This window comes from Ovis canadensis, chromosome 2 (genome assembly GCF_042477335.2).
Source record: "Ovis canadensis isolate MfBH-ARS-UI-01 breed Bighorn chromosome 2, ARS-UI_OviCan_v2, whole genome shotgun sequence".
NCBI lineage: Eukaryota > Metazoa > Chordata > Mammalia > Artiodactyla > Bovidae > Ovis > Ovis canadensis.
Window position 1 is genome coordinate 139,224,156 of NC_091246.1, and position 12,342 is coordinate 139,236,497.

Below are 12,342 nucleotides of genomic sequence, written 5' to 3' on the forward strand. Positions count from 1 at the left end.
CGCTGTAAAACTACTTTCCGAGATGATACCATAAAGTAATGCTACTGCTAGAAGGAAATTATTAATACATTTAAATAATTAAACACCTGCATACCCACAATGAGATAAATGAAATATCCCAAGTCTTCTTTTTCATCCTTTACGTAGTTTACGGAGCTTCTAAATAAAGAACAGAACAGACATTGCCCTGATTTCAAAAGATTATTAACTGTGCTATGATGAAATTGACTAATATGTTTAAAATATATCAACACATTAGTGAAGTAATATTCACTAACTCAGAAAAGATGGTATAGTTAATAAAAATAAAGACACTTCGGATATTTTGGTGTCCAAAATATTACGAGGATATTACAATGGTAACATCCTCAAAGGCACCAGGAAAACAAAGCATAACAGAAACCACCATGTACTAAACATACCACGTACCACCCTAAATGAGGTGCCTTCCATACTTTATAAAATATACTGTCCCCCTTTCACAAATAAGGAAACTGGCCTACTAAGGTCTGCCCAAGATTATTAACAAAAGGCAGAACTGAGCTTAGAATCAGTTCTATCTTACTCCAGTAGCCTTGTTTTTATACAAGTTTCAATTTCCTTATCCATAAAATAAAAACAACACCTAAAAGGATCAAATTGTTAAATATCAGCAGCTATGTATTATCTAGCACAGTGGGTCAAAAATGGACACTTACTCTTATCATCAACCAGATACACAGCAACTAATTTTTTAAGGCTAAAACTTTTCAGCAAAACCTCATAAATAAACCACCACTGAAAAAGCCTCAGAGTATTTACATCTATTACCTATACTGAAGATTCAATTATATAATGAAGATAAATATGGCTGAAACTTATCAAAGGTATAATCTTGAAACAAATGGAATAATTTGTTATAGGAGTAACTTTAATAAATATAATAACTGTTTACACATATTTTATATTATTGATATAAATTATGTATTCTATCTAAAAGCAATTTTACAAGTTTTACCAAACTTGTATTGTTACATAAGAGGACAGAGGCAAAGTCCAGTGAGAAAGAAAAAGTGATAGTTAAATGAGCCAAAAATAACATTAATGAACACTTATTGAGCACCTACTATGTGCCAGACACAATGCCAAACATTTTCTATCTTTTCTTATCTACTCCTTAAATAATCTACAATTATCTTTACCAATTTGTAAATAAGAAACCTGAATCTTAAAAAGGCAAGTGACTTGCCTAAGGTCACACATTTAGCAAGTAGCTGAATAAGAACTCAGGTCTGACTCTTACTTCTAAGTCCACAGAAAAAAGCAAGGCGAAGGAAGTGATCAGCACTGTAGAAGATTCCTACAGTTTAAATTCAGCATTTCTCTAGCTTTTTGCATGTATCTGATGACAGTGTGGAACCCTAAAAGCTGGAGACACTCCTGGTACAGAGATACGCAAGTGAGTCACCCCTTTCCTGTCACAGTATTCCATCCCTTTGGCTACTACAGTGACCATGCCAAATGTGGTCACACAACCCAAATGCGAATACTGAATCATTCCCCAGGATATGTTCATACCCAACTATCTGTAAAAAATGATTTTTTAACCTGAAACTCAAGAAATGTATTGAAAATCTTGCCAGTTAAAAAAAAAGCAAGTGAAAATTTAAAATACACAGGCTGTTATAAAAGATTCTGAAAACCATTCAATATCCAGACTATTTATCCTCCTTTTACAGTTCTTAATCTAGCCATGTTGTTTTATAGAGACCATTCCTTTCCACGTCACTTAGTTAAAAGAAAAATTCAAAATTCTCTCCTTAAAAAATTTATCCAAATAAACTATTCAGTTAGATACACAAATATGTATTTGCAAGTACCATTTGTATCAGCAAATTCATATACACCTGTGATGGCTCTGAAGTCCATTAAACTGGTGAGACTAAACTACCTTTGCCAGAATACCCTTTCTACTGTGTCTTATCAGAGTGGGCTACAAGGGACATCCTCCAGCAGTGTTGGGAACACAGAGGGAAGACAGCCACTTTGTAGCAAACACCTCCCAGCTATTCAAATACTACTCTAGGCGAGCTGGGAAGGAATTTTGCTGACATAATTAAAGCAAGCCCCAATGAACTGACTTTATGTTAATCAAAAGGGAGATTATCCTGGGTGGGCCTAACTTACTAACAAACAAAGCTCAGGCTCCGCAAGCAGCTGCACATGCTCTCTCCTCCTGGAGCCCTTTCATGGCTATCTACCTTGTAGCCTTAGCGTCTGGTTGGCCAACCTCCACAAGAACGTAAGTGTCTGTGTGTGTCTGTGTCTGTCTGTGTGTGCGTGTGTGTGGGTCTCCCTATCCACAGTGATCGCTATCCATTATCAGGCCTCCCTGTCCATCACCAAATCCCAGAGTTCACCCAAACTCATGTCCATTGAGTCGGTGATGCCATCCAACCAAGTCATCCTCTGTTGTCCCCTTCTCTTCCTGTCTTCAATCTTTCCAAACATCAGGGTCCTTGCAAATGAGTCAGTTCTTCACATCAGGTGGCCAAAGGATTGGAGTTTCAGCTTCAGTATCAGTCCTTCCAATGAATATTCAGGACTGATTTCCTTTAGGATGGACTTGTTGGATCTCCTTGCTGTCCAAGGGACTCTCAAGAGTCTTCTCCAACACCACAGTTCAAAAGCATCAATTCTTCGGTGCTCAGCTTCCTTTATAGTCCAACTCTCACATCCATACATGACCACTGGAAAAACTGTAGCCATGACTAGACGGACCTTTGTTGGCAAAGTAATGTCTCCACTTTTTAATATACTGTCTAGGTTGGTCATAACTTTCCTTCCAAGGAGTGAGCGTCTTTTAATTTCATGGCGGCAGTCACCACGTGCAGTGATTTGGGAGCCCCGAAAAATAAAGTCTGACACTGTTTCCCCATCTATTTGCCATGGAATGATGGGACCGGATGCCATGATCTTAGTTTTCTGAATCTTGAGCTTTAAGCCAACTTTTTCACTCTCCTCTTTCACTTTCATCAAGAGGCTCTTTAGTTCCTCTTCACTTTCTGCCATAAGGCTGGTGTCATCTGCATATCTGACGTTATTGATATTTCTCCCGGCAATCTTGATTCCAGCTTGTGCTTCTTCCAGTCCAGCGTTTCTCATGAGGTACTCTGCATATCAGTTAAATAAGCAGGGTGACAATATACAGCCTTTACATACTCCTTTTCCTATTTGGAACCAGTCTGTTGTTCCATGTCCAGTTCTAACCGTTGCTTCTTGACCTACATACAGATTTCTCAAGAGGCCGGTCAGGTGGTCTGGTATGCCCATCTCTTGAAGAATTTTCCACAGTTTATTGTGATCCACACAGTCAAAGACTTTGGCATAGTCAATAAAGCAGATATAGATGTTTTTCTGGAACTCTTGCTTTTTTGATGATCCAGCAGATGTTGGCAATTTGACCTCTGGTTCCTCTGCCTTTTCTAAAACCAGCTTGAACATCTGGAAGTTCACGGTTCACATGAACTATTGTTGAAGCCTGGCTTGGAGAATTTTGAGCATTACTTTACTAGCGTGTGAGATGAGTGCAATGGTGTGGTAGTTTGAGCATTCTTTTGCATTGCCTTTCCTTGGGATTGGAATGAAAACTGACCTTTTCCAGTCCCATGGCCACTGCTGAGTTTTCCAAATTTGCTGGCATATTGAGTGCAGCACTTTCACAGCATCATCTTTTAGGACTTGAAATAGCTCAACTAGAATTCCATCACCTCCACTAGCTTTTTCGTAGTGATGCTTCCTAAGTGCCACTTGACTTCGCATTCCAGGATGACTGGCTCTAGGTGAATGATCAAACCATCATGATTATCTGGGTCGTGAAGATCTTTTTTGTATAGTTCTTCTGTGTATTCTTGCCATCTCTTCTTAATATCTTCTGCTTCCGTTAGGTCCATACCATTTCTGTCCTTTATTGACCCCATCTTTGCATGACATGTTCCCTTGGTATCTCTAATTTTCTTGAAAAGATCTCTAGTCTTTCCCATTCTGTTGTTTTCCTCTATTTCTTTGTACTGATCACTGAGGAAGGCTTTCTTATCTCTCCTTGCTATTCTTTGAAACTCTGCATTCAAATGGGTATATCTTTCCTTTTCTCCTTTGGTTTTCACTTCTCTTTTCACAGCTATTAGTGAAAATTTGGCCTTGGAGTACAGAATGAATGAAGCAGGGCAAAGGCTAATAGAGTTCTGCCAAGAGAACGCACTGGTCATAGCAAACACCGTCTTACAACAACACAAAAGAAGACTCTACATATGGACATCACCAGATGGCCAACACCGAAATCAGACTTCTTACATTCTTTGCAGCCAAAGATGGAGAAGCTCTATAAAGTCAGCAAAAACAAGACCGGGAGCTGACTATGGCTCAGATCATGAACTCCTTATTGCCAAATTCAGACTTAAATTGAAGAAAGCAGGGAAAACCACTACACCATTCAGGTATGATCTAAATCAATCCCTTACGATTATACAGTGTGAGAAACAGATTTAAGGGACTAGATCTGATAGACAAGAGTGCCTGATGAACTATGGACGAAGGTTCGTGACACTGTACAGGAAACAGGGATCAAGACCACCCCCAAGAAAAAGAAATGCAAAAAAAGCAAAATGGCTGCCTGAGGAGGCCTTACAAATAGCTGTGACAAGAAGCAGAATACTGTGAAATAGTTGCTGAATTTGAGTCACACTTACTAGTCAAATACAAGGTTTCATATAAATTATGTTAGCCATCATTTTTTTTGCTGTTGCCAAAATATAATCTTCCAAATTTTTATAATTATAAGCATTTACATTTAAAAGTAAAATATTCTCACTCCACCAACACACTATCCTTATTACTCTGAAATTACCAGTTAAAACTGAATATTCTCCTACATTTTTTTTGCTTACATATACCTGTTTACACAGGATTCATTTATTTAAATAGTTCATACTATATATATATATGTTATTCTATAACTTGTTTTTATTAATATTTAAGATAATCAGAGTCTTCAAGCCAATATGCTTAACAGCTATGTTGCTATTGTTGTTTAGTCACTAAGTCGTGTCTGACTGCAGCCCATCAGGTTCCTCTGTCCATGGGATTTCCCAGTCAAGGATACTGGAGTGGGTTGCCATTTCCTTCTCCAGGGGATTTTCCTAACCCAGGGATTGAATCCATGTCCCCAGCATTGGCAGGTAGATTCTTTACCAATGAGCCACCAGGAAAGCTTAACGGCTATACCTCTACATTTTTAGTATCTGTAATAATGTGGGCATGCCATAACCATACCCTCCCAGGTGGTGCAGTGATAAAGACTCTGCCTGCCAATTAGGGGACACAAGAAATCCAGGTTAGATCCCTGGATGAGGGAATTCCCCTGGAGTAGGAAATGGCAACCCACTCCAGTATTCCTGCCTGGAAAAGCTCATGAACAGACGAGTCTGGCAGGCTACAATCCATGAGGTCACAAAGAGTCAGACACAACTGACCACGCATGCTGTAACAATATATATTTAGGATGTCTCCGGGTTTTTGCTATTACAGATAATACTACAATTACTACAGTTGTATAAATACTGGCCCTTATATTTCTATCAGATAAATCCCATGAAGAATTTCTGAGTCAGTTCAGTTCAGTTCAGTCGCTCAGTCGTGTCCAACTCTTTGCGACCCCATGAATCACAGCACGCCAGGCCTCCCTGTCCATCACCAAACTCAAGTCCATAGTCAGTGATGCCATCCAGCCATCTTATCCTGTCGTCCCCTTCTCCTCCTGCCCCCAATCCCTCCCAGCATCAGGGTCTTTTCCAACGAGTCAACTCTGCATGAGGTGGCCAGAGTACTGGAGTTTCAGCTTTAGCATCAGTCCTTTCGATGAACACCCAGGACTGATCTCCTTTAGAATGGACTGGTTGGATCTCCTTGCAGTCCAAGGGACTCTCAAAAGTCTTCTCTAACACCACAGTTCAAAAGCATCAATTCTTCAGCGTTCAGCTTTCTTCACAGTCCAAGTCTCACATCCATACATGACCACTGGAAAAACCATAGCCTTGACTAGACGGACCTTTGTTGGCAAAGTAATGTCTCTGCTTTTTAATATGGTATCTAGGTTGGTCATAACTTTCCTTCCAAGGAGTAAGCGTCTTTTAATTTCACGGCTGCAATCACCATCTGCAGTAGCATTTAAATAAATATTGCTATGTTAAGTTCCCCAAAACCAGCTGTTTCTTACAGACTCCCCAATACTTTGAGGACAACTGTTTTCCCCATGCCAGAGTCAGTACTAAAATTTATCATATTCATTTCTGCCCATCTGACTGGGTGGAAATTAGTGATGGAGGGCATCTTTTCGTATGTTCACTGCTGATTTGCATTTCCCCTTTAGTAAACTGCCTGTTCTTATCCTTTATCTTTGATTCTGTTGGTCTGCCTTTTTCTTATTAATTTGTAGAAACTTATGTGCCTCATCATACGAAGCTTTTAAAATGTATCTGCAAAAATTCTGTTAATTTTTTCTTCCATGCACTCTGAACTCTGGGTCTTGCTTAGGCATTCTACACTGCTGCTGCTGCTGCTGCTAAGTTGCTTCAGTCGTGTCCGACTCTGTGCGACCCCATAGATGGCAGCCCACCAGGCTCCCCTGTCCCTGGGATTCTCCAGGCAAGAACACCGGAGTGGGTTGCCATTTCCTTCTCCAATGCATGAAAGTGAAAAGTGAAAGTGAAGTCGCTCAGTCGTGTCTGACTCTTTGCGACCCCATGGACTGCAGCCTACCAGGCTCCTCCATCCATGGGATTTTCCAGGCAAGAGTACTGGAGTGGGTTGCCATTGCCTTCTCCGCATCCTACACTATATCACCTATATTTTTCCTAATTATTTTATTACAATTTGGTTTTTGTTCTTATTTTACACTTAAATTTTTAATCCATCTAGAATTTATTCTTGCAGTGTCATAACTTAGGAGCTGTCCCAACACCACTTATTGAATTATCCATCTATAAATGCCTCCTCCTAGAGTGATCACCCCAAATAGCTAAGATGGCTGCTGCTGCTGCTGCTGCTAAGTTACTTCAGTCGTGTCTGACTCTGTGCGACCCCATCGACGGCAGCCCACCAGGCTCCCCCGTCCCTGGGATTCTCCAGGCAAGAACACTGGAGTGGCGTGCCATTTCCTTCTCCAATGCATGAAAGTGAAAAATGAAAGTGAAGTCACTCAGTCGTGTCTGACTCTTCGCGATCCCATGGACTACAGCCAACCAGGCTCCTCCATCCATGGGATTTTCCAGGCTAAGATGGCAGACTGATCAAATTCATAGAAACTCCTAAATTTCAGTAATTGAAGTAAAATTTCAGATTGATTAAAAGATATTCATTTCTTCCTTAAGAAATCACACATTAGGGAACATGCATACTGTATACCAGTATCAGCATACATTATGAAATATTTTAATATGGTATTAATATATTAAATATTATATATTTATTATATTAAATATTAAATATATGAAATATTTTAATATAGTCATCTACATTCATGATCTAACTTTTTAAAAAACATGAACAGTAAAAACAAATAATCATTGCTTGAAATCTCAAGATTGATTATTCATTGATTCAGGTCACTTCTTGAGCACCGACAGGTCCTCAAGATACTAGAAACAATGTAAGTATCATTTCTGCCTTCAAGAAGCTTGCAATCTAGTGGGAGCTTCCCTCACTTTTAGAAGACAATGTTTTTGAGCGAGAAAAAGAAAAAGGAAATGAATTTTAACAAAGATGTAATGAAAAACATTTTGGCAAATTCCATGACATTCAATACTTTCCATTTCAAAAATACTACCTTATTGCAAAGGTACCTAAGTATCCTGGGTAACTAAATATTTACTGTACTCAATGAAAATACTTCTAGGACGTTTAAGACTAACTCCATTTAAAGATTAACCCATCAACCTATACCTACAATAATCTCTCACTTTCTCAACAATATTTACTATCTTTCACTACAGTAAATAAGAACCTCGATAACAGAAATATATTCAATAACAGAAAATTTCAAAATATACTGTAACTCTATTTACAACAGTCATGTTCAGTCCGTCATGTCAAAGGTGTTTCAAAAAATTCATGCAGTCTTTAAAATGTGTCAGTGAATGCTGAAGACCTAGCAAATGGCAATACTGTGCTGCTCTGAGATGAAACTTCATTAACCTCTCAAATGACAATGGCGACTCATTAGTGACATGCACCTTGAACTTCAGGTCCCACACGGAGGCTGCCCCCATACTTAACTCTGAAGCTCTCGGATATGGCCACGCCCCTCACCTTAATTCCAGCCCACAGCGTTCTCCACTTATCCCAACACCTCCCGACCCAATGGGTAGCTGGACAAAGCACTGCCCAGGAAAAACGCATGGGATTTCCACTCCTCCAGGCTGACTTTAGCCACGTTTCTCCCCGTTTTCTCATCCAGGAGATGGTAGTCAGTGCCCGCCTCTATCCCGAAGCTTGGGTTCAGCGTCTAATGCTGCAAGGCTGGAGGAAAGCTGCAGTGCTTAAAGCCGCACTGCTCCCTACGACTACCCCACGCCGGCCCCCGCCTCCGTCCGGGTCCGCGGCCACACACGCTACCTGCGATCTGGGAGACTAAGGCTTCCGCAACTAGAGACATGTCGGCTGGGCGGCCCTGCGCCCGCAGTTCCTGCTCCCCGAGATCCTCAGCGAACTCCCGCGCAACCCCGGAGACTCCGGGCACCTAACAGGCCTGACTCCGGCTGACGCTCGGATTCCCAAAGCCCACCCCCGCGGCGACGGTGGCGGCAGCACCACAGGCTGAGACTCCAAGGTTACCGCCAGGCCTGGCCAGGAACTTCCGGCGCAGCTGACAGCGGCGCGCGAGCGCTTCCGCCGGCCCCGCCTCCGCCTTCTTTGGCATTTCCTGTCCCCGGGCTCCCGGCCGCTGGGGGCCACCCCGGGAAGGGTGAGGGAGAAGGGAAGAGTAGTTGATTCCCGACTCTGGCGTACAGCGTGGGCGGGTGTACCCCAGAAGTTTTCAGTTTCCTTTCCAAGCGAAATTTTTGTAAGCAAATAAGTTTTGGTTTTTTTTTAAGTGATTTCAAACAAGAGGCAGCTCATGATTCTATGTGCTCAATCACTTAGTCGTATCCGACTCTTTGCAACCCCATTAGCTGTAGCCCGCCAGGCTCCTTTGTCCATGGGATTTTCCAGACAAGAATACTGGAGTGGGTTGCCATTTCCTTTAAATTTTATGTTTGTACAATTTTTAAAGGTTAAACTCCATTTGCATTACAAAATATTACCTATATCCCTGTGTCCTGCTTATCCCCTGTAGCTTATCTTGCATCCAGTAGTTTGTACCTCCCACACTCCCACTCGTGTATTGCCCCTTCCTCCTCCTCACTTGTAACCATTAATTTGTTTTCTCTATTTGTCTTTTTGTTGTTGTTGTTGTTATATTCACTACTTTGTTGTATTTTTTAGATTCCACGTATTACTGTAGCATTCCTAAGCGTCCACTGAATACCAGACTTAAAATATATATACAGTATTCTATTTCATTTCATCCTCTAAACAACCCGGTGAGATCTTATTGCCCTTTTACAGGTAAAGAAACAGGCTCAGGAAGGTTAAACTGCCTTCCCAGGGAGTCCACTCAAGCCCAGATTTCAAATCCACATTAATTTCCTTTATTCAGCTACTGTTGATTGGTCCATGGACAGACATTGTTTAATTATTTCTTTACTCAACCATGCTTGCCAGAGAGAAAGTAGCTGAAGCAAATAAGAAAGTGAAAGTCACTCAGTCTTGTTGGACTCTTTGCGACCCGGTGGACTATACAGTCCATGGAATTCTCCAGCCCAGAATGCTCTAGAATGGCTCCAGCCATTCTCTTCTCCAAGGGATCTTCCCAACCCAGGGATCGAACCCGGGCCTCCAGCGTTGCAGGCGGATTCTTTACCAGCTGAGCCACCAGGGAAGCCTGAGGCTTAAAAACATAAGTGGTTTGCCCAAGGTCACAATATATAGGTACACTGTATATACATCCATACAAAGAGATATTATTCAGCCATAGAAAATAATGAAATACTGCCATTGCAACAACATAGATGGACCTTGAGGGCATTATCCTAACAAATAGGTCAGAGAAAGACAAATACCATGTGATCTCACTTATACATGAAAAAAAAAAACAGAAGAAATGAAAGCTTATAGTTACAAAGAACAGATTGGTGGGTGACAGAGGCAGGGTGTAAGAAATAAAAAGGTACAAACTTCTCTAGTTATAAAATAAGTCAAGAGTATATAATGTACAGCACAGCAATACATGATACAGTAATAATGTGCTGCATATTTAAAAGTTGCTAAGAGAATAAATCCTACAAGTTTACATCACAAGAAATACTTCTGTAACTATGTGAAGTGAAGTCGCTAAGTCGTGTCCAACTCTTTGGAGACCCCATGGACTGTAGCCTACAAGGCTTCTCTGTCCATGGAATTTTCCAGGCAAGAGTACTGGAGTAGGTTGCCATTTCCTTCTTCAGGGGATCTTCCCCCCCACACCCACGCCCCGGGGATCGAACCCAGGTCTCCCACATTGCAGGCAGATGCTTTACCGTCTGAGCCACCAGGGAAACCCACTGTAACTACGCAGAATAACAAATGTTAACTAGATGCATTGTGGTGATCATTTCACAATACATACAAATTTTGAATCTCTATGCTGTACATCTGAAACTAGTATAATGTTGCATGTCAATCATAGAGCTTGCTACGTAGCTAGGACGGTAAAGAATCTGCCTTCAATTCAGGAGACCAGGGTTTGCCCCTTGGGTTGGGAAGATGCTGTGGAGAAAGGAATGGCAACCCACTTCAGTATTCTTACCTGGAGAATCCCATGGACAGAGAAGCCTGGTGGGCTATAGTCCACGGGGTTGCAAAGAGTCAGACACAACTGATCAACTAACACTACTACTACGTCAATCATACCTCAATAAAAATAATCACGGTAAATTTAAAAGTCAGATAGCTTACTAAGTTTCTGCAAAGAAACATGATGTTCTGAGAATTACTGTCCATGACATTTAGAAAGCAATGTCTTCTTTCTTTATGCTTCTATAGCTCTATTACAGTTTTTGGTCCATAGTTCTACTTCTTTAACTAGTATATTAGCTTCATAACATGTAACCATAAATTGAGTGGCTAAAAACAATAGAAATTTATTCTCTCAAATATGTGGAGGCTAGAAGTCTGAAATCAGGGTGTCATCAGAACCATGCTTTCTCTCCAAGCTGCCGAGAAGAATTCTTCCCTGCTTCTTTGTAGCTTTTGGGGGTTGTCAGCTATCCTTGGCCTACTCTGGCTTGTAGACATATCACTCAAATCTCTGCCCCACATCATCATATGCATTTTTGCTGTGTGTCTCAGTTCAGTTCGGTAACACAGTCGTGTCCGACTCTGCGACCCCATGGACTGCAGCACACCAGGCTTCCCCGTCCATTACCACCTCCCAAAGCTTGCTCAAACTCATGTCCAACAAGTCAGTGATGCCATGCAACCACCTCATCCTCTGTCATCCCCTTCTCCTTCTGCCTTCAATATTTCCCAGCATCAGGGTCTTTTCAAATGAGTCAGTTCTTCGCATCAGGTGGCCAAAGGATTGGAGTTTCAGCTTCAGCATCAGTCCTTCCAATGAATATTTAGGACTAATTTCCTTTAGGATGGACTGGTTGGATCTCCTTGCAGTCCACGGGACTCTCAAGAGTCTTCTCCAACACCACAGTTCAAAAGCATCAATTCTTCTGCACTAAGCTTTCTTTATAGTCCAACTCTCACATCCATACATGACTACTGGAAAAACCATAGCTTTGACTAGACGGAATTTCTTGGCAAAGTAATGTCTCTGGTTTTTAATAGGCTGTCTAGGTTTGTCATAGCTTTTCTTCCAAGGAGAAAGCATCTTAATTTTATGGCTGCAGTCACCATCTGCAATGATTTTGGAGCCCAAGAAAATAAAGTGTGTCACTGTTTCCATTGTTCCCCCATCTATTTGTCATGAAGTGGTGGGACTGGATACCATGATCTTAGTTTTCTGAATGTTGAGTTTTAAGCCAGCTTTTTCACTCTCCTCTTTTACTTTTGTCAATAGACAAGAGGCTGTGTGTCTATGTGGGCATATTTCCCTCTTCTTATAAGGGCACCAGTCATTGGGTTAGGGCCCACCTCATTTAAGATGGCCTCATCTTAATTTGATTTCATCTGCAAAGACCGTATTTCCAAATAAGATCACCAGTACCAGGGATCAGA

The 12,342-nt window shown here is 41.2% G+C and overlaps 1 protein-coding gene across 13 annotated transcripts in view; it reads right to left on the bottom strand.

Moving 5' to 3' along the window:
• MTX2 (metaxin 2) overlaps window positions 1-9,062 on the bottom strand; it is a 77,959-nt gene extending 68,897 nt beyond the window's left edge. For 3 of the 13 annotated variants that reach the window (XM_069577131.1, XM_069577130.1, XM_069577136.1), the window contains exon 1: window positions 8,650-8,884. Coding sequence is in view for 1 of the 13 variants with exons in the window: in XM_069577125.1 (XP_069433226.1) it covers window positions 8,650-8,689 (40 nt within the window). In the remaining 12 variants the exon portion in view is untranslated. Of the gene's footprint in view, window positions 1-8,458; window positions 8,554-8,649 lie in introns of all 13 variants that reach the window. The other 10 variants (XM_069577133.1, XM_069577135.1, XM_069577137.1 and 7 more) reach the window with 9 other exon arrangements.
• Window positions 9,063-12,342: the final 3,280 nt, after the last annotated feature.